At 34.5% G+C, this 27,596-nt stretch overlaps 1 protein-coding gene across 2 annotated transcripts; it reads left to right on the top strand.

Moving 5' to 3' along the window:
• The first annotated feature begins 6,468 nt into the window (after positions 1 to 6,468).
• Positions 6,469 to 25,234, top strand: LOC126824638 (uncharacterized). Of its 2 annotated transcripts, none has more exons than XM_050553951.2 (3): positions 6,469 to 6,564; positions 19,892 to 20,761; positions 22,317 to 25,234. In XM_050553951.2, the coding sequence occupies exons 2-3, from the start codon at positions 20,080 to 20,082 to the stop codon at positions 22,865 to 22,867; spliced, it is 1,233 nt and encodes a 410-aa protein (XP_050409908.1). In that variant the 5' UTR covers positions 6,469 to 6,564; positions 19,892 to 20,079; the 3' UTR covers positions 22,868 to 25,234. The 2 variants fall into 2 exon arrangements, with proteins under 2 accessions (XP_050409908.1, XP_050409883.1); XM_050553926.2 differs by lacking the exon at positions 6,469 to 6,564 and adding an exon at positions 15,815 to 15,963.
• The last annotated feature ends 2,362 nt before the right edge of the window (positions 25,235 to 27,596 follow it).

Raw genomic sequence — 27,596 nt, 5'->3', positions numbered from 1 at the left:
TGGGCCAATTTTGGAAGGAATGCGACATTGACGTCAAATATAGATAGACCGCTCACGCCTTATGATTGGTCAGGGCCGCCATGACAAACAACTCGTGATTTCCCTTCAGAGCAGAAGCCGCCAAAACCAATGCAAACAAGCGGCAAACTAGTGTGAACGTGTATCAATTTTAGGAGGAAATTAGGCTATGTGAACCCGTGTGAACAAGCCGATCTGATTGATTCAGTTGATTGGGATTTTAAAGCATTAAACATTTTTTCATAGGAAAATATAGGCTCGATACATTGCATGATAGCGCTGTACCATCAATTATTTAAAATTGAAAAAAGAAAGAATTTCAATGCTTTAAAACTTGAGCTCTAACAGAACCTGTCCTGCGATTTACAGAAATGTTGAGTTTGAAATTTTAGAGTTAGTAGGTTTTTTTTAAATAGAATTTTGAAACTTCCACGTCCATTTTTGTCATGTTTTAGCGATATTTAATCCATTTTGTAATGTGGCTGTAATTAAGATAGTCACTGGAATTTCTGAGACAACTTTTCTATAGATTAGTAGTAATAGTACATGTATAATATGTGAAATAATTAAAAACACTAAGATCATATTTTTTACTTCATTATTTATATGTTTAAAACTAAACTAATGTGAACACAGGTGTTCTTGGGCAAAAAGAAAATGACCGACCCATGGGTATTAACAGAATATTATTGTTTTAGTAATAGTCGTAATTGAGCAGAGATACCTACTGGAAATTCTGTAACAACTTTCCTAAGTATATGAAGTTATTAAGAATATGAAGGTCATATTTTTTACTTCATTATTATCTATTCTGCGGTGAAAAAACTTATTTTTAGAACAGATTATTTTGAAGGGTTGGGGACTCCTTTTAAATATATATTATACGTGAAGGTGTACAAACTCGTGTGTGCTTTTTTTGTTTATTGTACTATAACCTTTGAATCACGATTTATCCTGGATAACAAACCTAAACTCTCAACCATCCGTGTTTCGAGATCAGAGATGGGCCTATATAGTTATACGTAGCAAAGCACAACGTGAAATACATCGGGCTTCATTAAGCGCAATTGATATCATTTTTATGCAACATCCAACTACAATTACGCATATAATCCTACCTGAAATGGGTACAAACCATCGCATTTTAAATCGAGCCGTTGTAAGCCGTTACTAGGAAGCCATCTTAAAAAGCTGTCTGTCATTAAAAGAAGCCAATCGACACACCTCGCTTAACCCCGATTCCTTACAACCCTGCAATGAAAGCTCTATGCACTCTACGAACGATGCCATTTTGAGAATTTCTTTCTAAAAGCGGCAAGTTTTAATAATAAGTAAACCGATAGCCTCATCACAATTGTGTAGGTGTAGCTACACGGTCCATGATATCGCTTACCCTCGCACAGCCGAGGATAGATGTAGGGTACCCGATGCGGTCCAGATGTCGAGGTTTTCCGAATGAAAGAGGCGTGTAGGATGGACTTCGATGGCGTTTTCAAGTCGGATATAATCGACTCTTCATTATTTTAAACGCGAATATTTGGGAAAAGGCCACAGTTGTGTTACTACGTTGGCCCCTGTAAGTTTAATTAGTCACAATAGTATAAAATTATTTTATTTTTAAGATGTTACATGTATTATTTGAGTTTGGCACTTTAAACTGATTGCTGCCAATCGTAGCTAAAAACAAACACATCAGTGTGGCTTGTGAATGTGTTGTTCAATAACTTTCAGGCAAGACAGAGGCAGGATCCAGGTTGAAGAAAAGGCAAGTGAGCTCTAAGAATTAAAAATTAAATGAAGGGGATTTAAATTTTATGTTCCCTTGAGGCTAATGGAGTGTGCTATAATTCCAACTGTCAATAAGGGTTAATTCTTTTTGAGAGCATGGTTTTTCATGCCATCCGAACAACTACATGTAGATAAGCCTACTGTCCGTGTCATACCTTCTGCCCAGCAAATATACTAATAACTATAAGTTATGTACATGTATATCTTTATCAATTTACTTATAGAAAAAACTAAAGTAATAATCCATATGTGGGTTTGGTAAATAATACAATGTTTATTCAGATTTATAAACATGTAAAATGAGCTTTTAAAAGCAATTTAATTCATTACACATCTTTCAACTATTTTATTTTAAATCAATATTATATATATATATATGTGTGTACACATTTTTCATATTTGGACTTTTCAAACCAAACCAAATCAATATTATGAAATGAAATGAAATGAAATGGAGTTTAACGTCCTACTGTTTTGCTCCGAACTGGGCTAATGAAGACGGGCATACGCCATACAGTGTGCTATGAGGGAAATTTTGCCCGGACAGCGGCACTACGGCCTACTCTTATATCGAATTCCAACTGTCAAGGGATCTTTTACGTGCACGCCAATGAGTACACGGGACCTCGGTTTTTCGTCCCATCCGAACGACTAGACAGCTGTCCTTGTCAGCCCCTCCATCCTGCATCACTGACAAGGGAGAACCACGCCGGAAAATCGGGATGAACTTTCTCGGCCAATGCAGGGATCGAACACCCAACCTCCAGGCTAGCGAGCCAGCGCCCTACCCACTTAGCCACCGTGATCCCCCATCAATATTATGATTCTGTACACATATTTAAAAATGCATTATGCAAGAGCTAAATCTGTCTATTGCAGGTCTTTCTTTAGAGGTGTTAAATGTTGTTGGATAAATTAATAATTAGACATATATTAACTTGCCTAGACCATAACCAAATCTCAATGCCTCAATGCATGCTCTTGATTTTCAACTGATTTAAACATAATTTGCGGTTAATGATTTAATTTGAAAAAGTGGATAATAAGGACTGTGTTTACCATCGTAACAACGGTATTAATGACAATCGAGGAGACTCCCAACATTTTTCAAACCGCCCTTCATTGCTCAGAAGTAATTTGACTGAAATTTCCTAGGTATTCCTTTTTCATTATCTAGTCTTTAACTATATAGCAAGAACTGTCAGCTCTTTATCTAAAGCTTACTTAATGCATCTTTAAACCAAATTGATTAATAAATAATATTTCTAAAGAAATCTGAAGATTATGATTTAAATATGCAGTATGCAAGAGCCAAATCTGCCTATTGCAGGTCTTTCTTGGGTCCTTAAATATTTTCTGAATTATTAATTAACTTATCAAGACCTTAATCAACTCCCGATGCCATCGTTATCCTGCAATATTTACTGAATTATAAATCAAAAACTGGATACTCGAGACTATTTTTTTTATCGTACCGACTTTAGTAATAATAATCGAGGCTAACCTAAATTGAACCGCTAATATTTCAGTTTAGAGTGAAGCAATTTGACTGAAATTTTCAGCATATTTTGTTTTCATTATCTTTTATTTTACTATCATAGCGAGAACACTCAGCTCTTTATCTAATCTTACCTAATGCCCCTCTAAACATATATTATGCAAGAGCTAAATCTGCCTATTGCAGGTCTTTCTTTAGGCCTGAAATGTTATGTAAATTATTAATTAGACATTAGTTTTATTCTAAGTCAATAAAATTTGGTTATGCACATACATTATATAGATTAATAATTAATTAATAATAATTATAATAATAAAAGTAGTTTAAATTGTCAATGGGATTATGTTAAAATTGATTTCCCAGCTCGACAGTTAAAATATTCAGAAATATTAACCAATATAAGAATGAACAAAAATGATTCTAATTAACAGTAACGTCTAATAGCTGATGGGTGTGGCAAGTTGACTTTTTCTCTTAAATAATTGTATGCTTTTGGACCTTAGAAATACAGTTTTGTAGCAAATTTCTTTTGATCATCCGAATATTCAGAAACTGGTTTACTAAACAAATCAACAGGAATATATAAAAGAAAGTCAACAACTATTACCTGTAAATTTATAACTGGATGCCGGTATTTTAATGTTACCTATCTATATACCAGCTACTGCAGTAAAATTATCGGTATATTTAATAACTGTTATCCTGTCTGAAATATGATTGTTATTCCAAATATAGAATATTTTAGTGCATAAAATTACCATACTTTTATAAGAATCAATCATTTTGGACAGTTTTCTGATAATTTTCTTGCATCGGTTAACTGATTTAGTATGCTTCCTATTGCTGTCTTTGACCATTTTCACGCCGTTTTGCGTTGAATAGTTCTTGTTGTGTCTCTTCTAATTGACGTTTTGTAACTTGGTATTTCGTTCGTAATTCATCTGTGCTTAAAGTATATGAATGGTCGGATTTTATACTCTGCTTGCTGTCAGGAGTTGTTCTTGTGACTGACACAATTACATCATTTTCTAACGTTTTTTTTACTGGTGTGGGAATCGCTTGTACTTGTCTAGTTTTAAAAAAATACAGGAATATGGAACTAATAACCATTAAATCATAAAAAGGGTATATACTGATTGTTGTTGAGGATATTTGAATGATTTTATTATGTATATTTATTATACCACCATTTCCCTACATAGAATTTTGCTGTAAAGCCGTGAGTCATTTTCTAATGTTTGAATGATTTGGGGTACTTTTTTAATCTTAAACTGAAACTTGGGTACTGTAGCTTTTTTGGAATATTAATATTAATTTTCTAATGTTTGAATGATTTGGGGTACTTTTTTAATCTTAAACTGAAACTTGGGTACCGTAGCTTTTTGGAATATTAAAGCCATTTTCCCATTTAATGAAAATATAAAATATTTATAGTTTTCCTTTAGAGTATACAAGAAAATGAAATACAAGCAATTAGCACGTCCAACCCAACAGGATTCGATCAATAACATCACGTTGTGCCATGTTACACATTTCAACCACGTGGCCATAGGGCTGTTTGCTTATACATGTATAATTAATAAAATCACTTGAATATTATTTTGCTATGAATATTAATTCAAATAAATACTTCAAAATCTTTAAAACATAAGAAAAAGACTCACTGCACAGCGGGGCGGATTGGATGCTAATAATTCCATATATATATATATATATATATATATATATATATATATACTGGGCGATGAATTTCCCTATTTCTGGCATATATATAATAATTTTCTTTATATGTAAAACACTCACTCAAATATCATTTATTTTATGAAAATTAATAACAAAAAGACTCAAAGTTGGACCGATTTGATTCAAATGCGATATATATTGATCGATGAATTTCCCTAGGGCCTATTTCTGGGATATATATCGGATAGAACACTCACTCAAATGTCATGTATTTGATACAGGCTAAGTTTTGTGTACTACTAAAATGTGCTTTTCATGAAAAGTGTTACTGTTACTTAAACATACATTATGCAAGAGCTAAATCTGCTTATTGCAGGTCTTTCTTCTAAATTATTAATTAGACATTAATTAACTTATCCCGGCCATAATCAACTCTCCATGGCATCGGATTTCACTGATATTAAATAGATTAGAACAGTTCAGCCATATTTTGATTTAAGCTAAAAATGGAGGAGCAAGACTTAGTTTCGAACAACCAGTACGGTGAATGAAAGTATTGCACGCGTCTTGTCAAACCTTTAAAGGCTGATATTGTCGTCACTCGCAATAGAGTAATTTGAATGAAATTTTCAAATTATTCATTTTACATGATCTATTGTCGAACTATTAGAGCAAGAATGGCTAGCTCTAAATCTAAATCTTACATAATGTATCTTTAAACTGATAATTATGTTTTAACAAAAGAAAACAACAACTTGAGATTGTTGTTATACCTGCGATGTTGATTCTTTCTTCCAAGAAAATATTGATGGTACACTGTTTGGCGAAAGACGTCTATATAGTGAAATATCTTCTGGTTTAAAATGTTCGGAGCATATTATTGCATAGTTATTCTTTGGCTGCCATAACGTTTTAGTGGTAGGTTCAGTTCGGTTAATTGCATGGAGCCATTTCTGTCGCCTCTCTGGTGCTATTGGAATACTGCACATGATAATACAAATAGGTGAATGCTAATCTTTGTAATACTAATATATACCTAAGTCAGAGTTAAATTATATATGAAAGACATGTCAGAAATAATATACAATGTATATCAAATAAATTAATTGTAGCCTACTGTATGACTGAGTACATGTATGTGGCCTATGCTTAGCTACGAGAACGTAACTAAAAACGCTAAGATATACTGATGTGCTTGTTTTTAGCTACGATTGGATGCCTTTAGTTCCAAGTGGCAAACTCAATTTCTTTATTAATGCATGTACCATCTTAAAAATAAGTTAATTTTATACTATTAGTACTTATTACACATACGCAGTCCAATCTACTGAAACAACATTGATGTATTAGCAAATATTGACAATAAATTAATTTAAGCGTTGTTTTTATCAAAATTGATTCGGACGTTCATAAATACGGCGTATTACTACTGCGCAACTCTGATCAGATTAGTACTTTGATTAGCTATTGCACACGAGACCCCGCCTTTATGTGTTACAGACGTAAATTTAATATGTCGGAAAAAAGCAATCTACTGTCGCTTTGATTTTAAAAGAGGGGATTTGTACCCGTTTCAGGTAGGATTATATGCTTAATTGTAGTTGGGTGTGGCAGAAATATTATAAATAACAATAATCAATCGTTGTTTTGATTAAAAATATTGTCAATTTTGTTTACAAATGCCGGGTGCGAATCGCTTCCGCATATACGGAGGGTTGAGAGATAAGGTTTGTTATCTAGCCTATGCTATGTATAGTATATTTAATACTACCGGTAAAGGCCTAGTATTAATTAGTCTATTATTACTGTACTGTACATTATTATTACCCTACTAATCATATTAGTACCGGTGTATTGTAGCCGACACGTTGCTCACACAAGAACTTGTATCTGTTGACAATTACTATTTATGTTATGTTTTAAAGGGCCAATCCCGATAATATTTTGGAGAATAAATCTGCTTAATTTTGTGTTAAAACTCCTTAATATTCCATACCTAGGGGCCAGTCAACTAATTCAATATGAATTTTGTGGTATGTTTTCAAACACCTTACACCCGTCAGTCTTCATCTGGAAATGGAGACCGGTGTCCCAGGCTGTATTATGCGGTGTCTGGATAAAACAGGACTTTTATTTTATAAAAACAATGTGTAGGTGAAATTTACCTTTCGTTATCCAGTACGGCACATGGGCCATTCACTGTATAGACCTCTAAAGGAACGACGATAGATTATCAGGTCATCCAACGAAAAAATTGACCAGAAATCTTAAAAGGGTTACGTGTCCGGATAAGCATTTTTGACGTTCACGTCCAAACAACTCATTATTTTGAGCTGAACTTTTGAGGCAGAGTAAATACACCATTCCTCTATATTTTGGCGCTTAAATTTCATACGAACTCAGACTTTTATTTTTGAGACTGTTCAAATCGGGATAGTCCCTTTAAGTAATAATAATCAGTCATGTACTCATGTAGGCTACCTGAATGACGTGAAATGGGCGTTGTGATACAATAATATTAAAATGATAAAAATCTTATTCGATATTGATGGCTGATGTGATTGTTGTCAAATTGTTATTCACATTCCATTAGCCTACAGCCTTAATTATTTCCTGCCGTTATAATAATAAATATGGTTGATCTGTAGCAGACTACCATATTCATGGTTTTGATTTCGTTTATAATAAATATGATCTAGATTAGGCCTAGACCAGCCCAAGTCGAGAAAACAATAAAAGTACGGTCTCTAGGCCTAGCCTACTGCTACAGTCTTGTTGAGGTCGCACTTGAACATTATAATAATAACCTGATTTCCGTAATGATTAATACTAATGATTATCATAACTATGGAAAGTTATTCCCTTTTTCTTTAGAGAGAGAGAGAGAGAGAGAAATGGGGTTTAACCTCCACTCGACACAAACTAGATCATTTCGGGACTAGCATATGGATTTAATTTTATTTCAGTAATTCGCTTGCACGTAGGGGTGGTTAGCAGTGAGAGGAAACCGGAGGACCCGGCGAAACCCACGAGTTTGGACAGGCGACCCTACTCCTTGTCACTTACAACCGGGGATTCGAAACCACGCCAATTGACTCAATGACAGGCCTTATGATACAGCGCGCACGTGCTAACCATTCGGCCATCCAACCCCACCCTAGACTGGATAACCTGCTCGGTATTTGAAATAAAAATGCAGGGCTTAAATTCCGTATATCTATACTGAAAAGTAAAGTTAATCCTCTCTTGAAATGTATTTATTATATTTTCGGCGGAATGCATACATACTTTTTTAAATTAAAATTGATACAAGTTTGGTAGCCGTCACTGGTTGAATTAAAGACAGTGGTGGGGTGGGGCGAGTGTTTAATGTCAAAATACGTGTCTTAATAGGAAATTCCAGTTATTGTGTCATACATCACCGGAAAGTAGGTTTCTATGGCTCTTTGAATCTACTTGTTATTTTCTGACCCCTTTGAATATTTGCGCCCCATCTCCATTGAAAACAATCATGTTGCTCTGATGCTGTTCTCAAACAGAATCAAACCTATATCGTACCTGAGATTTGTTAGCATGTTTCACACAACCCAACATTGATCAGCACCGGGATTAAGGGTATCATTGATTTTAACGCTTATTGGGAATACGCCATGGAAACTACAATAGAAACGTATTTACAAAAACATTCTAAAGAGGGAAAACTGACATATTTCAAGCTTTACTGTATTTAAAGAAATAATTTAAATCAGCCGGCTGAAACCCCGTCTCCGCTATTTGTTCAATCATTCTTTGTATTGTGCCAGTTTCCACCGAAAATGATATCGCAAACACGTGTTCAATCTATAAAAGCATACATTCCTACAAAATGTTTCTTAAGTCAAATGAAGCAAAAAAATAAATAAATCATAACTATGCGAGGGTGGGGTAACAAGTCTGAATAGGCTTATGGGACAAAAGAGCAAGTTCACCTTGATGTTGACATCAAATCTCTATTCAAGTTAAACCAACTGGATTTGTCATTACAACATCTATTGGTGGCTAACAGTGCGTAACTTAAAACTAAAATTGGATTTTTATTATTGCCAATGATAATATGTACCTTGAATTTTCTACACGAAGTCTATCGCATCCAGGTATTTAAAGCGCGTTTACAATATATTCATTTAAGACAAAACTTTGTTATTTCGGGAATGATATATCGTAAAATTTATCTTATTTTAATAACTACATCCAAACTACAGTGTAAACACGGTTTGGAGGCTGTATCTGAACTACGGGGTACATCGAACTACAGAGTACATTATGGTTTAGAGACACTATCTAATATCCAACAGGAAAAATGACGATTAATTTCATATCTGCCATTTTGTTGCTGCCATTTTGTATTTTCAAAATTTATCTTCAAATTCGGAGACATCGAAAACCATATAAAAGCCAAAGGAAAAGTCATATCTTACGTATCTTACGTATTATGCCAAATTTATGGGTTTTTTTTTGTTAAATGGCATTATATCACCAAATTCGGCAGCCATTTTAAAAGAAATGCCCGGCACCATATGGAAAATACATTTCTTTTATTGATGTTTGTTAAATTCGATTTTTCCACACAACCACTCTGTGTTTGAGGAATTTAAAAAGTGACCATTTATAATCCCACGAGTAAGTAGTAAAACACACTGATTGCGAGATATCGCTCTCAGAAAATTCCCTGATTTTGAGTATGATTTTGTTTGATATATTAATCACTGCACCAAACTGCATTGGTTTCTTTTGCATTTTTTTAGGCTAAAACGTTATCCCTCAACGCCTAATACTGGAAGAAAAAAGTAAAACGTTTTGGTATGTAAAACTGTATGACGCCATGACGTCATAGCTTTTATGGCGTCATAATTGGGACCCAAAATGGCGCCTGGAAATGAGTTGTCGTAACTTTCCCTATATAGGGCTTTGGAGACAGGTAGTGGACAGCCATGTTTTGACGTAGTGTTACTAAAAATAGACGGGCAACCCCAATGGCGTCCAGCGTTAAAATGAGTAAGATCGGAGAATTTTTAAGTTTTTCTTAAATGTCTAAAATTGCTTTAGCCAAATTAAACGTTGAACGCGCAACCATCTATAGTTATCTCAAACCAAAACAAAGCGACAGTTTGAAATCTGCTCTTATTTCAGATATAATCGTAAATTTACCTCCCGGCTATGGTAAATCGCTCATTTTGATTTATTACCGTATATCGCAAATTCTAAAATATTAATTATTGTACCACTAAATTCGATTATTGAGGAAAAATTACATAGTTTTGGGGATAAGGCAGTATTCATTACTCAATGTTTAATAAAAAAAACTAGCAGAAAAATGTAAAGGTATGTGATGAATATGATATAGTTTTTATTAATGATTACAAGAAAATGCATAAATATTAGTATTATTAGGCCCAATTGATGAAATTAAATAATTTATGGACGACAAAATAAAACATTATGAGAATAAATAGATGTACATATTGTAAATAATTGATTGAATATGTATATATACATTTAATTCAAATGCTTTAACACGAATAGTGATGTTCATAGTATGGGATATTAATTTAGAGTATTAATTTATAGTGCAGGTATACAAAATAAATAATTATATAATATTTAATTTTTAAAAATTGCCACTATATTACAGAAGGACTGGGATTTTGAAAATGTTTGCAGGTTCTACAGTTGCATCTGATGAGATAGGCCTAGATAAACTGCTTAGTGGAAATTTTAGTTTTTTAATTGGCCACCCAGAACAGTTATTGTCCAAACCATTTTTTTTTACATCATCAGAGGAGATAGTATTGTTGATACAATATCGCATATTATTATTGATGAGGCACATTGCATTGTAAACTGGGGAGATAATTTTGGACAAGAAAATTCATCATTTTTTTTTTTTTTTTTTTTTTTTTTTAAATTATTATTTATTCAAAAAATATTACATAACAGATAACAGGTACATCATACAGTATTATTGCATAATAGGGTTTATCATTACATCATCATACAATTTCAAAATCATTTATTTAACATTCATTTATTATTGCCAGTAGATGATTATCTTTAGTATTGTGTGCAGGGAATACGTTACTTCTATTAGTCTCAAAGGGTACTTTTTTATTATGTGTAATTATATTTAGCTTGGTTTCCCCCCAAGATGTGTTATCTCCCCTTAAGGAGGCCAGAGTCTTGACATTATTAGCGACCTTTTTTGTACATTTTAAGGGAAATTTTAAGCTGTTAAGCGGTAGATTAAAGTACAGATCCTTTCCACGAAATGAAAGTCGAAAGTTGAAAGGACTTAAGTACGTTTAGCTACCGTGTTGTTCATATAATTTAATAACAATAATTTTTGTTTATTTCTGTTTTATTTGGGTATGCGGTAAAAATGTCCATTTATTAAGTATCTTCTTATTAGTTTTAAAAATTTCCAGTTCTAAGGATTTTTTACTTTGTAAAAATGCCCTGTATCTGAATATTTGCTTCTATTTTTGATTTATATATGTAATACTTAGTTAAAAATATTATTTGATTTACAAAAGTCCATTTGTTAATACACTGAAAAAAAACTTGTGTTGAAACAACACAAACTTGTGTTGTTTTCAACACAAGTAAGGTGTCTCTATTTAACAACACAAACTTGTGTTGAAACAACACAAAACTTGTGTTAAAAGTTATCAAACAACACAAACTTGTGTTGAAACTTGTGTGAAAATCTACACAATACTTGTGTTGAAACTTGTGTTGAAATTTTTGAAACTTGTGTTGAAATTTCTGAAACTTGTGTTAAAATTTCTGAAACTTGTGTTGAAATTTCTGAAACTTGTGTGGTTTCATACAAACTTGTGTATAACCATCCACAAAAACTTGTGTTGTGTTTTTCCCCAATTTATATACAGTATAGCAACCTTTTTATGCAGGACCCATCTCTTTGCTCTGTTAGACCTGTAAAATTTGATAAAAGAAGGAAACAAAATTTGTTTTTGTTTTTGTAAGATTATTATTTATTCATAAAATCATAGGAAAAAGTAAATGAATACATCAAAACTAAATAGATATTTGAAATGTTAACAGAAAAACAGAGAATTCTAATACTAATTATATTGTGTTATATATAATGACCCCCCCCACACACACACACACACACACACACACACACACCCCACTTTACCCATCACAAAATATAACATAGCTATTTAAATTGTTCTTAACCCCACACACTTTACCTATCACAAAATATAAAATAGCTATATAAATTGTTCTTTACCCCAAAACAAGAACTGAGAATATAAAGATATGTACACAGTATCCCTACCCCATACTCCAAAATATATAATTCAAATAATATCTAAATTTAATAACATCCAAACCAAGCACTAAGATTAATTATGCACTAAATTGAAACAATTTCAAAAACTGAAAAGTGCTACAAAATCACACTACAAGTGATTTGTGAGACATATAGAAATAACTAATATACACAGAAAACTAACAAAAGAAAAATGCACTATTTTGCAGGAGTAATAAGATGATGTAAAACCTTTTCCTCATTAAAAAAACCCAAACAAAATGAATATTTTGTAAATAAAAGAAGCAAAGCATCAAGATTACAGGATTGAAATAAAAAAATAATATATGTACAAAAAATTTATATACAATCACAAGTCATAAGCCACAGTGGTTCAGTGAGTATAAGGTGTTGGCCGAGAAATTTCAACTGGATTTTCCGGCATAGTTCCCACTTGTCAGTAGTCTTGGATATGGCAAGGGATAATTGGGTACAAGCCCGGAATCGAAAGAGAGAGAGAGAGAAATGGGGTTTAACGTCCACTTGACACAAACTAGGTCATTTCGGGATTAACATATTGTTTAATTTTATTTCAATAATTCGTTGCGCATAGGGGTCTTTAGCAGTGGGAGGAAACCGTAGGTCCCGTAGAAAACCCACAAGATTGGACAGGCGACCCTACTCCTTGTCACGTACAACCGGGGATTCGAAACCACGCCAGTTGACTCAATGACAGGCCGTATGATACCGCACGCACATGCTTACCATTCGGCCATCCACCACCCCCTCCCCCATTTCCGGAATCGAAACCATCCCCACTGCGTTCACTTAGAAGAAGCCTTGACAATTGAATTATTTGACTCAATGACAGACTTCCTGATCAAATGTGTGCGTGTTAATCATTGCCCCCCCCCCCCCGGGGTTCCCGTTAAAGAACCCTTGACAGTTGAAATATTTGATATAAGAGTAGGGTGTAGGGCAGAATCACTCTAAGAACACAGAAAAGTAGGATACTAAACCGTATTTCATTTCATAAGCAAGGGAAAGTCACCTTTATGTAAGTCAAGGTTTTTTGTAATTCTGGGTGTATTTGATCTACATTTGGTTTCTAGTAATGCCTATTAAATACTTTATGATTTCTGACCAAATTCTAAGTGATTTATATGCCACTTTACTTGCTATATTATACATACATTTCTGAAGAGAATTAAAATCTAATTGTGTTTTGGAAGAAAATTTAACATTAATAACAAAAAATAAATATTTAAAAATTGGGTCAAATGCATTCTTTCCCAGAAGTATAAAATAAATTGATGCTTGGGTTTTCTTGTTGTTATCATACAGCAAATACTCTTTCAATGGTGTTCCAGCCTAAAAAATAAAAAGTAGGAGATAAGAATACTTTCTATGGTTCACAACGTTTAAATAAACAATTTATTTTGCCACATCGAGACCGAGTCTCTATTTGGTTTCAACTTTGCGTAACGCTTATTGTGTCTTGTCCAGTTACAGACCCAGGCAGATTATTATGCTCAAATCAAATGAGTTAGAAGTCAGAAAAAAGTCTTGAGATTTGGGACTGAAGTCTCATAATAGGTCAACTATTCACCCTTTCATACATGTATTGTCTGCAAATCCAGATTCCCTACTACATCATGGCAGCACCTATTTACTTGGCAATGTCTAAGTATTTTTGGACCCATTCTTATTTTATTTCCATTGACAACAAATTGGATATTACCCTTTAAAATCTACTGAAATCTATTTGAAAGTAAAATACTGTCCATCATTATTTTACTGCTATTTACAGTAAAAATACACTTACATGTAGGGCCTATCGCAACTTGAAGGGGCATGTTATTATCAAATCTGTTCAATTTTTCTGAAATCATGCTTAATTAACATTAGTTGTTCGGCGCTACAATGTTGTTCAAATACTTACATTACAGAATCACATTATGATTAAAGCAGAAACGGTTCGACTTGAACCAGCAGGTAAGAATCTGTTTTGAAATTATATCTTGGGAGGTTGGATTGGCGTTGGAGACCCGATTGGCGGCCATTTTGATTCTTGTTTCATGATTTTTTTTATATTATAACGATTTTGCCAAGAGTAGACATAAACGCGGGCACAGACTAGAAAAAAATCTTTTTACACTTTTGTGTTAGTTGAATTGTAATCTAATTTATGTTTAAAAAAACAACCTTAAATCTAATAAGCAGTCGGAAGATATGGACGAACAACAAGAAGAAGTTATGGAGGTCCCAACAACTGAACCTATCGAAGTAGAAGAATCGTTTACAGCCGAAACCCGATACGATGTGCCAGTTCCGGTTATGGAGTCCTCCATCTCAGACGATGCCGACGTTAGTGTCTTCTGCGACGAAGAACCCGTAGTGGTGTATCACTATAAACCTCAGAATGCCTCGTTCGGCATTTCTGTCCAAACGAGGCAAAAACGTGTCAAAATTTTTGCCCCGATTTTGCCTCGTTGTAACGAGGTAAAAAAATACCTCGTTTCTCTGGAGTTCCAAAACGTGTTTTTTTTTTTAAATTGCCCTGTTTTTGGAACGAGGTATTTTGTTCAGAACGAGGCTGGGTAAAATTGCCTCGTTTACTAAACGAGGTATTTTATCCAAGATAATTATTAGCGGTATTTGCTGTCAACAAATAGAGCCATACAAATAATGTTCGGACCATCATGTGACCAATTGCAGATCTACAAATTAGATTATTTATTTGGGACATGATATTGTTCATAGTTATGGCTCACTACACTGGAGTTCTATTATGTATAATAAACGCTTCCCGAGCGAAACAAAACATAACAATGTCACGTGACAATATTACATATGGCGGATACAAGCGTTCTTTGATTACATGCTGTTTGGTTTGATTATTAAATAATACGGCAATCTGTATATATGGGAAAAGGAGAATGAATTTCCCCAAATCCAAAACTAGATGACTGGAATATTTATTGAATGGAAAGTAAATATTTTATAAACAAAAATATTCGGATTTGCAGTATCCTAGCTATGGATGGATTTGTGATTTGAATCTCGAACTCAGTGTTTTATACATTTTATTATAAAATTGTAATGAATAAAATCTACAATTTAAAACAGTACAATAACATTGTGATTTGACGCTCTACAAATCACTAAAGTATAACAATTGCTTGTTGAAAAAGCGTTAATAATATGTTTTTTTCCATTTATTATTTTTTAAAAATATATTCAAAAAGAATGCGTCTTTTACAGATTTCAATATAACCACAAATGGTTGATTGTTTTAATGCTAAGATAAGTATTAATGGTTTGTATTTGAAAATCAAATTATATAAGCGAAAAATAGTAAGATACATTATGTATATCTTAAAACACGCCCTTCTCAGTTACTACTTCGGCGAATATCATTTGATAATTTAGATGATCAGAATTAAACACCGTTTTGCTATGTTATTATTTTTTTATGATTGGGTGGGGGTATACTTAACTAGGGGATTGGATTGAAAGATTATAGCTACCATCTTATGGAGACATAATGTGTGGTGCATTTACGGTCTTATAAAGCTCTATTCTTACATAAAGAATTCTTGATTCGCACGGAAGTGTTTTAGCCGTGATCATTTTAAGTCATGCTTATGCCAAGATCTGGGTAAGTGTTAATTTAACTAGATATCAGAAAAGTACCACGTTTTCATAAATGTACTCTTTAGATAAATTGTACAATATTTATCAGTTCACTAGTTACAATAAAATCATGCATTATAGCTATTTTTATTTATTTATCCCTGGTGCTTCAAATTCAATTTAGGGTGCCTCAACATATTTAAAAATATGTTTTAAAGCTTTAGGTCATTTTATTATATCTTTCTACCATAAATAATTGCCCGAATTTAGGTATACCAAAAGTTAAAGAAATATAAACAGTTTTTGAGTCATTCAGATATGACTGCCAAAATTGTCACCAACACACATGTCGTGTTTAGGCTAAAATCTAACCAGAAAAGTATTGTCAATACATAATAAAATATATATTGCATTAATCAATTCCATTCCGCAATTGGTTTGTCTTAAACTCGTCATTTGTGTTCATGGGCATCAGGGTCGAGATGGCAACGTTATATGTTTTATTCGTCTAATTTACTATAAAACATCATTCGGTTTGCCTCACGGGTTAACGGCATATTAATAGCTTTATTCACTGAGATGGTTCCTTTACTTATAGTTTATTTTTCGAATTGCTTTTTGTATTTATTTAAATGGAAATATTAACAACATTCTATAAGTCAATCCACGAACATACCCAATTTCAATATTTGCGTGTTGACCTTTAACATCACACTTAGATCCTGTACGCTTTGTGTCTTACAGTCAATACATGTCATGAAGAACTCTTTAGACATAATTTCGTTTATAATACTTTACTCGTTTCTATTGAGTTGTTTAGCAGAAGTAACCCATGACAACAATATGTTGAGACGACTACGTAACAGAATAGGACGATTCAATGTTATTAAAATGACACAATGACAATTTTAATTTGATTACCAACCCTTTCACAATATTTGAATGAAATATCTCACACAGGGTGTTAATCTGTTTTCAGTTTCTATTCCAATTCAATAAAACATTTAAAACATTTAATACATGTCTTGGCTTGATTCATTATTTACAATTTAATACGTTAATCGTGTATTTTAAATAATACAGTTCAAGAGATCAAAACATTTCCGAATTTATACATTCAACATTACACGTAGACCTACTGTCTGATTCATCGTAAATTTTAAACGGATTTCTTCGATTATGAACAAACTACTCAACTTTGGTTATTATAAACTTACCTGTGTGTTTGTAATGAACTCCCGTTCGATAAAATCCATTGCACAACTAATTATCACAACGATGAGAACAATTTCTCTCTTGAAAAATTTGAAAATTTACTTGTAATTTCGACTGAGTCGATGTCAACAATGTCTTCGTGACGTATTGGTCGAATCCAATATACCTGTTGCGGGGGTTGGTTAACATTGAAAGATAGTTTGACAGCGCGATCATTTTGATCGTATATGGGTTTGGGCGCTATGATTTAGCTTTTCTCTAAAGAATCACCATATGTTTGGCGCTATATATTCCGGTTGGTGCTTACGTGCAATAAAACCACGTTTCATTCATTCATTCATTGGAATATTAGAACAGAGTAAATCAAGCACGACATTTAATATTTTAAGAAATGAAATAGGGTTTGTTTTCAGCACAAATCGGGTTATTGAAGTGTGCTATGAGGAAAATTTGACTGGATAACGGTGTTTCTACTTTTTTCACATACCGTGCTAATGAAGATAATCATACACCATAGGGAAATTTGGCCAGGATTTTCTTATTTCGAATTCCAATTGACAGGGGTACTTTTACGTGCACACTACACCAACGTGTGCACGGGACCTCGGTTTTGAGTCCTACCGAGCCATCAGGCCCTGGGGAATTTTTAAAGAACTTTTTATTTAGAGATTGTAGGTCTTTATTTTGACCTCAAAAGTTATATAAACTAATAATTCGAACTTTAATCACATGACGGGCTCATAATCAACTCTCTACATCATTTGATGGTCTTGATTGAAACGCCATTGCCATTCAATTATTTAATTTAAAAATGAATAAATCGAGACTAGCTATTCTTATCAAAACTTCCAATATTCATTACCTAATATATTCCTTTTTTATTACGCTTAAATAATATTTTGTTCAGACGATATAATATTTCGTTTAAAGATACATTAGGGAGATTAGATAAAGAGCTGGCAGTTCTCGCTAAAATAGTTATAAAATAGTTAAAAACTAGATAATGTAAAGGGAATGAGCAGAAAATTTCAGTTAAATTGATCCACTTTGAACCGAGATTTTAGCGATTGAATTTTCGGCCTAGCCTCGATCATCATTACTTAAGTCGGTACGACATAAACATAGTGTCGATTTTCCATTTCATGATTAAATAATGAATGGAAGACTAACAGCAATTCGGAACCTAATTAAGTAAACATCACGGGCTAGCGATGACATCGAGAGTTGATTATGGTGTACGTGTGGATAAGTTAATTAATGTCTAATTAATAATTTAGATAGCATTTCAGGCCTAAAGAAAGACCTGCAATAGGCAGATTTAGCTCTTGCATAATGTATGTTAAAACGAAATAAATATTTCGTTAAAAAAAAAAATTATTTCGTTCAAATGAAATGAAATGGGGTTTAACGTCCTACTGTCCTGCTCCGAACTGAGCTAATGAAGACCGGCATACGCCGTACAGTGTGCTATGAGGAAAATTTTACCCGGACAGCGGCACTACGGTCTACTCTTATATCGAATTCCAACTGTCAAGTAATCTTTTAACCCTTGTGGGTTCACGTTGTGAGAATCACATAGCAGGTATCATGGGGTCCATATGGACCCCAGTTATAATTCAAGCTTTTACGTACAAATATATTTGAATTAAAAGGCAGCGGTTTGCTTTTTATTTGCATTCATATTTGACATCTGAAAATCAACTAAATTATTATCAAAAAAACATTTTAGTGGCATATGGAAAAGATTTAATAATTCTCACCAAATTGCTACTGTGTGTACTATGTGATAAAGAGGTTAAATGGCAATTCACGCTTGATACAAAAACCATTCTATATTTGGAATTCATCATTTAATTTTTGGTATTTGTAACATACAGATGCTAAAAGAGGGAATACTCTGACATACGCAATATGGTATTAGGCAGCAAACACATTGGCGAAATCACTACTGTGAGTTATAAGTTAGGGGTCCGCTTGGACCCCTTGTTCCCTTCAAGTGTTGGGCCTGACTGCATGTGGAAAGCAGATGAATACCGATCTTTTTGCTACGTGTAAAAATGTATAGAAGACAAAGTCACTAAATTTCAGAAAGTTGTACCCAGTAGTTATTACAAAACACTATAAAACATGTGCATGGGGTCCACGGAGACCCCACGTGAACCGACAAGGGTTAAGTGCATGTCAATGTGTACACGCGACCTCGGTTTTTCGTCCCATCCGAACGACTAGACAGTTGTCCTTGTCCGGCTCTCCGTTCTGCATCACTGACAAGGGGGAACCACGCCGGGAAATTTGGATGAACTTTCTCGGCCAATGCAGGGATCAAACATCCGACCTCCAGGCTAGCGAACCAGCGTCTTACCCACTTAGCCACCGAAACACTCCTCGTTCAAATGAATTAAATATTTCGTTTAAACGAGTTAATATTTCGTTTAAACGAAATCCAGAGTCTTGCCAATCCCGAGTCTTGCACCACTGAGAAGGGGGAACCACTATGCAAAATGTTTATTTAGTATCTCTGTGTATTAAAGATTTGAAGCGAACTAGAACCACCTCACAAAATGCAATACTATTTTCTTTAAAAATGGCGGTCATCCACGACAGAGATCTATTCCCAAAATTATTAGTTCTCTGTGTACAGAATGGCAGATTAATAGACTCTGCCATCCAGTCTAATGAAATACAATATCACGCTTATGTACGGATTTGAAAGTTTATGTCTCTGTTTTCTTCTTCAGAGACTGGATCGAGAGATTAGAAATTACATCTTCAGCGGAAGTTTCCATATTGATTCAAATCTGAAGCAAGAGAGGCATGTTTTCTGTCAGAAATACAAAAATCAATCAATGACATAATTTCGTTCAAGTCGTGACCGTAAATCCCAAAGAATTAATAATATTTACCGACGGTTTCTTTTAAAAGAAGGATGAATCCATCCTTTTGTAAAAACAAAGTAAAAATTGCATTATGGGTGGTATTTTTCACTTGTTTAACGTTGAGATTTTGGAAGACATCATCTCTGTATACTTTATTTGATTATTCTTCAAAAAATGTGACAATGTTGCCCACTGTCGGATTTCTCACAGCCAACTCAACTAGGATAAACTGTCGGGGCGTCCTTGACATCATCGTATCAGGAACTTGGAAAAGTAGGCCAATGACGTCAAATCAGAAGGCAGAAATGATGAAATTCCTTGAAATAGCTAGAAATAGACATGCATTGCCTCCAACTCTACAAAGAAAAGATAAAAAATGTGGAAATGTCAATTTTTTGAAAACGGGACGTCATTTTCGTGCCCTTTGTGACCAGTATGGATCCACTCCATGTTGTTATAACAACACGTGCGTTGCTAAGGAGGTAGAAGAATGTAGATGTAAGAATTGTTTTGATACAAGACAAAGTCTTCATGCTGAATATGCTGATTGGCAGCCTTCTGATAAAGGATGCCATCTTAGAAAATATAACAACAGGACAGCTTGTCAATTATTAGCGGGAAGAACTATTCTCTTTAGTGGCGATTCGTTAATGAGACATCTGTATACATCATTGTTACTACTGCTACGTAACAATACCTTTGATGGCGCCATGAAGAAGAACGTTACTAAAGGTGAGCTATATGATTTTGATATTAAATCAACTTTTTTTTCAAAAGCGCCATTTGTAATAAATTTGGTTGAATATTGTTCCGATTTCTAGACATATTATGTTAACACCGCAATAGTGTACCGGCTTACCGAGGGTGATGTCCGAATATGGTTTTAGCTGACTGAATGGTTATAGCGGACCTAGCGGTGTCTGAGAGAGAGAGAAGAGAGAGAGGGGGGAGAGGAATGGTGTTTAACGCCCACTCGACACAAACTAAGTTATTTCGGGATTCATTGCGCGTGGGGCTCTTTACCAGTGGGCGGAAACCGGAGGACCCGGAGAAAACACACGAGGTTGGACAATCGACCCTACTCCTAGTCACGTACAAGTGGAAAAACGAAACCACGCCGCTTGACGCAACGGCAGGCCTTGTGATATAACGCGCATGCGTTAACCATTTGGCCACGCGACTGCCGATGTCTGAATAGGGTTTAACGTCCACTCGACAACAACTAGGTCATGTGGAACTAAAGCTATAGGTCAATTTTATTTCAATAATTCGCTTTCACGTATGGGGTCTTTAGCAATTGGAGAAACCGGAATACTATGAGAAACCCAACGACGTTAAAACTAGATAGTATAAAGGCAATTTGCTGTAAATTTCAGTTAAATTGGTCCACTAATAACCGAGAATTAAGCGATTGAAATCTCGATTATCCACGTCATGATTAAATCATGAATGAAAGTTGAGCAGCAAATCGGATCATAATCCAATAAATATCGCATTCTAGCGTTGACATCAAGGGTTGATTATGGTCTGGATAAGTTAATTAATGTCAAATTAAAAATTTAAATAACATTTGAGGCCTAAGGATAGACTTGCAATAGGCAGATTTAGCTCTTGAATAACGTATGTTTAATGAAATTAAAAGTGTTTATGAGGCCTTTGTGTGTGTGAAAGATGTAAAACGGTTTAGAACCGCATAGTACATTAATTAATTGTTTTAACCATAGCGACTATTCAGGGCAGATATCTATTCCCAAAGTAGATAGTTCTCTGCGTATAGTTGGAGCGAAGATTAGATGGGTATTGATCGGGGTAATCAATCATGTCAATTGAATTGATATTAAAACTGCAACAGCTAGTTGTATTATTAGGTAATTATTTTTCCTTCTGGGCGGAGCCACGGTGGCTTATTGTGTGTAGGATGCTAGCTCACTATAACAGGCGTTCCCCTAATCAGTGATGAAGAACGGGGTGATTTGTAAGGAACATTGTGTAGTCGCATGAATGTAATGGAAAAACATTAGTCAGTAGTTGGAGTAGTACTCGAAAGAGGAGTTATCTCCCCTGATGTGTTATGGAATCGTTTACCATAGCAACAACAGAAGAGTTATCCCCTTTTGTGACTGTGACTGTTTAACTTTTCCCCATAGCACACTGCATGGTGTTGGCCTGTCTTCCTTAGCCCGGTTGGGCCAAAACAGTAGGACAATAGCCCATAGATGTTCGGCCCTGCGTACGCTCATGCCCGTTTTGTATTATAGTTTTTTTTTTGTATTTTGTTTACTTTTAGATATTCACGACAAATGCACTGGTATGTTCATGTTCACCGAAAAAATATGTCGTCTGCAGCTAGACATTGCACCACGTGACCTTTGTGGCGGGCAATTTGAACTCATCTTTACCGAGTACTACCATACTGGCCTTAGTAGAAAATTTGTTGACAAAGTAAAGGAACTAATGGCAAGAAAGAAAGTTCTAATAATAGCTGGAATCGGCTTCCATTCAGGATTCAACCATAGAGTCATCATGGATCAATACGTTGCACCCGCCCTTAAAGTCATTCAAAAACATAATGGCACCCAGTTTCTTTTCGCTCCACCACACTGTCCGGGACTACTTAAAAATTCATGGAATGGACAATCGAAAGAAATTATCGAACAGTACGTTGTCAGGATGAAAAAAGAATTAAAGCCGCATAATGTACCAATATTCGATACGTGTAACCTCACTAGCGGGATGGAGAGTTTTGACGGAACTCATTTTGGATTGGGTATTAATATGCTCAAAGTTCAACTATTGTTGAATTATATACAAGAACTACAAGTAAATAATAAATGGTAAGGGATGAATGAAAGAGTGAACCCTATTTAACAATGTCTAATAAAGTGTATTTAACTTGTTTGTTGTGTAACGCCTTCTGACGCACGTTTATTTTCAATAAATAGACTTACGAGGTATTACCATATCACCCATGATATAGCGCGGTTGTAAACTAACTATTTAGTTGTTCTCATGGACAATAACCATAAATCTCACTGTCCGACTGCGATCGCTGTATGAGCTGACATTATTGCCATTATTGTTTTATATATATATACCTTTTCTAATTTTCACATTATGCCATTTTTAGTTGTATCTTGATTAATGTCCGATTCGTCACATTTGTTTGAAATAAGGGATTGCAACTTGAGTACATCAGTTACGATTGCCTTATTGTGTGGTGTCGTAAGCCGTATTATGTTATATTTATAGCACGGCTTTCACGAGTCAACAGCTTTAAACATCGAGACCGTAGGTCGAGATGTTAAACCTGTTAACGAATGAAGCGTGTTATAAATGACTTGTAACATTGACACATGCTCAACATGCTTGTTGTTATTGCACAGAAAACCCACCCCACTTCTCTATATGATTTCTACTTAAACTAAGTGTAAACCAGCAAAAGAGTGCAATAACATTGAACATGTCTAGTTATTGAACGGTTAAGCTCCACCCAATCTACTAGAGGGAAAACAATCTGCTTATTCAACGAAAAGTGCAAAGGAAGATTTCCCGTCCATGTTACAAATGGGATTCTTCATGCTGTTATACTTGGGTTAACCAATTATGTAATTATAGGAAGAAAGGAAGTTGAGAATATCAACAATCAGTGCTGCTGGAACGGGATCAAGCTGGTTAGTGCTAAATGATAAGACCAGCTAAATTTTTCGTCACAGGTCACGAGATGTAAACAGGGCAAGCGCTAATCCCAATCCAAACCCTAATCCTGGACCTAGCCCACATGCTTACCCTAACTTCCCGTCCATGTTACAAATGGGATTATACAATATGATTATTTTGCATAACTTTAGTATTCCTTTCATACCTCTAGCTATCTTTGTGGTTTTTGTTTTGTTTTGTTTTGTTGGGGTTTTTTTACCGTTTCTTTGTGTTTCTGTTTGTTCTACTGAATGTTTTTTTTATGATTTTTGTTTTGAAGTTTTAATGTGATTCTAAGATATGATGTTACACACTAAATGTAATGTGAACTATGTACTATGTCGGGTTTTTTTTATTGATTATTAAATAAAGGCTTTATGGGTGTCTAATGCTAGAAATGATTCCACTATTGGTGACTTCCATCTTGCTCCAGCCACAGTAGTGGGTCGTTCTAAGGATTTCTTTTGAGCAAGTTTTGTAATCAAAAATAAAAAGAATACTTGCCTATAACTCAAACTGACGCCAAACTATACTGCACATAGCTTAATACTAATAAACCAATTCCCCTTGAAATAAAGGTGAAACGATACCACATAAATTCGTGATTTAATAAAAATCCAACGGATCCGCGATATTTCTGTCGTTTTTAAAATGGCCGCATATGTCGGTCAATTTGATTGAAAGTTCGATATATACGGCCTTGATATTATGTTTATTTGTGGTTAAAATGAGAGTTTGGATTTCGGTATTATACGCTCTTTTGTCACTTGCGTTTACAGAAAAATTATGGAAATTGATAAACATCGCAGCTAACATCACCCCAGTTGAATTGCAGCCCATGCAGCCCCATTGGATCAATGTTTCCTATTTCAATTTGTCTGCTTCGGGAGTACACGCAGGCTAACAAGATTGAAGAAGTCGGCTATAATTTGGTCCATTCCATTAAAACTTTCGCTTCTTATCTATATAATAAAAGTCCTATTTTTAATTTGTAGTAAAAATAAATGTGATACGAATTGAAAATGTTACTTGATAATCGAGATTATGTTGGTGGAGTTAACGCCTGTCAATCAAACGGCCTGCATTCTTGTAGACGGTGAAGAGGGATTTGACTCCTATTTCTAGTCAAAAATTACAATGGTGATAACTTTGTTCAGAATAAAGTAATTTGACTGAAATTTTCAATATATTCTTCTTTTATCATCTATTTTTGAATTGTTATAGCAAGAATGGCCAATTCTCTATTAAAATCTCCCATAATGTATCTTTAATTATTTCAGTGGCTCACTCACTCTTCACTATTTCTAACACAATTACTTATTGTCATGCAAACTGTGATATTGTAACAGTGCATATTGATGAAATATGCACAAATAGTGCTGATACATTGTGTGTAATAAACAAGATGAAAAACATCAACTTGCAAGGTTGATCCGGCTAAATCTATTTAAGGCCAGCCCAATTTTATTCAAGGTCGCTGAGATTTAAATAAGGTTAGGGCACGTGATTGTTGGCGAGATTCTAGGTTAGGGTTATCGGGAGGCGAGGGTTCCTTACAGATCCCCCCACAGAAAGCACGGGCCTTGGGTCTAACGTTTCCTAACCCATACGGGAATCGAACCCATGACGGCACCCATTTGCCTCGCAGTTGCCGGTCCAACGCCCTACCACTGAGCTATCGCATGTGGGCTAGGTCCAGGATTAGGCCGATTAGGGTTTGGGTTGGGATTAGCGCTTGTCCTGTTTACATATCGTGACCTGTGACGAAATATTTTGCTGGTCTTATCATTTAGCACTAACCAGCTTGATCCCGTTCCAGCAGCACTGATTGTTGATATTCTCAACTTCCTTTCTCCCTATAATTACATAATTGGTTAACCCAAGTATAACAGCACGAAGAATGCTTTGGCTAACAAGTTATACACTGAGTGGGATGGTATCAATGTGGCTTAATGAGCTCGCGATATAAACTTTTTTCCATCTGCAAATAAAATTCTAAAACATTTTCTTGGAAGTATTAGAAAAATAAATAAACGCGTTTGAAGTATATCTAATTTTAAAAAATTCCTATTGAGTGTAAATGAGTATATAGATTGAGTAAAAGTCACCATTCTGCCCGGACCAGTTATCTAATACAGAGGTATAGGAAGGCTTTTACAATACCCACGTAAAACAGATTGAAACAGTTAATGAAGAAACCGTGCATTATGTAAGATGTAAATAAGAGCTGCCCGTTCCTACTTTAATAGTTCCAAAATAGATAATTCAAAATTAATAGTTTGAAAATTTCATTCAAATTACTTTTTAATGAACGACGTTATGACTGTTTGAAGTTTTGACAAGACGTGGCATAGATCGCTTATTATCGTAGCAACATTACTTGTTAATCGAGATTCAGCCTCGCTTCTCCATTTTCAAATTAAATTATTAAATTTTAATGGCGATCGATTATGAGAATTGATTCTAGGCTTGTCATGCGAATAAATGTCGTATTTCTATCGAGTTTGTTTAAACACAATACGTAACATGGTGCCCGTATGATCTGGGGTCTTCCCCAAAAACTTAGGTAAATCGATTTAAAAATGTATTAACAGATGGTGAAAATATTGTTTGTCCAACATAATAAAAGATTCCACGTGTGGTGAATATACAATGCTTACTTTTGTAGCTATTTTGGATAGCATCGTTTGTCGCACAATTAGTTTTTCTGTAATATTCTACTAAGCACTGGTTAATCGAGTATAATAAATTTCTCGCTTTCTGACGTATTGTCTCGCGATTTCGTAATTTCTAGCGATTGTCATTGTATACTTTTTATATTAACATAATAAAGCCCTGGTTAATCTCGATTGATTTGTTACGCTGTTGACTGGGCTGTTCTTCTCAGTTTAATGACATTCTCTATCTATTGATTTACTGACAAATACAAAGTTTTGACATAAACAAAATACTAAATTAATAATAACTCATATCCTACCTGTAAGTACTCTTAACTAATTTACACACGCAAAGACACAACTAAGGATAATCTGAGATGCATATGGTTAACAAGGAGAAAAATAGCTTTTAAGATGCAGGAGTACCAAGGGAAATGTAAACAGGTCAATTCTAGAGCAAAGAACCTTCAAATTCAACAAGGTTTCAAATCAACTGTTACTGTACAAGGGCTTATTGGCTGCCCTCTTGACACGAGAATAATAAACATAAATAAAGTAGGTCACAAACTTCATATCCGCATTGATATCATTTATTAATATCATGATTTATCAATTTCATGTTCTTTTGTGACCTACAGAACAATAATTATATTTTTCGGAAAACTTCTTTAAATTTTGATTTTTGGCTGCTATTATTTTCGTTTGTTTTGACTTTACACAGTTTATATTGTCTGCAAAAGGGGAGAAGGGAAAGGGAGAGAAGGACGAAAAATAACTTTGGCACTAAATTCGTGAGTAACCAACGTAGAAATTAATAGTGACCTGTGTCCAATTGGGTCATATGTCATGGGCCTAATTTACATGATCAAACACCTTAAATATCGATATTGTAGGTCAAATGTGACCGTTTCCATGTAAAACAAAAATTGTTCGATGAGCGACTTTTCCGCTGCGTTTTTTCTCGAGTGAAGTATGCACATGAGTGCCGAAGCGGATGTGTACTTTCTGGCGTACAAACACGCGGTTCGGTGTTTTTGGCCGGCAATGTCAGCCGTGATTGAAATAGTGCTGTGTGCTGTCAGGTCCATTTTAATTATTATATTTTCATTGGGGGACCTAGGCATAAAATGGACATTTACAATGCCCCGAACCTTATGAGTGTACTAAACCACGTGTTATAGATAACTATGTTAAGGATAATGTACAGGTGGGTT

The sequence above is a fragment of the Patella vulgata genome, chromosome 1, assembly GCF_932274485.2.
Source record: "Patella vulgata chromosome 1, xgPatVulg1.2, whole genome shotgun sequence".
NCBI classification, from domain to species: Eukaryota; Metazoa; Mollusca; class Gastropoda; family Patellidae; genus Patella; species Patella vulgata.
The sequence above is the reverse complement of the archived record's forward strand: the minus strand, read 5'-3'. Positions and strand labels throughout refer to the sequence as shown.

What these genes read in the sequence shown, in the direction of transcription:
- LOC126824638 (XM_050553951.2), top strand. Translation starts at nt 20,080, where the DNA reads ATGAATCCATCCTTTTGTAAAAACAAAGTAAAAATTGCATTATGGGTG. An exon ending in GAAGAAGAACGTTACTAAAG is followed by an intron (nt 20,762 to 22,316) that starts GTGAGCTATATG and finishes GTTTACTTTTAG; the next exon opens with ATATTCACGACAAATGCACT.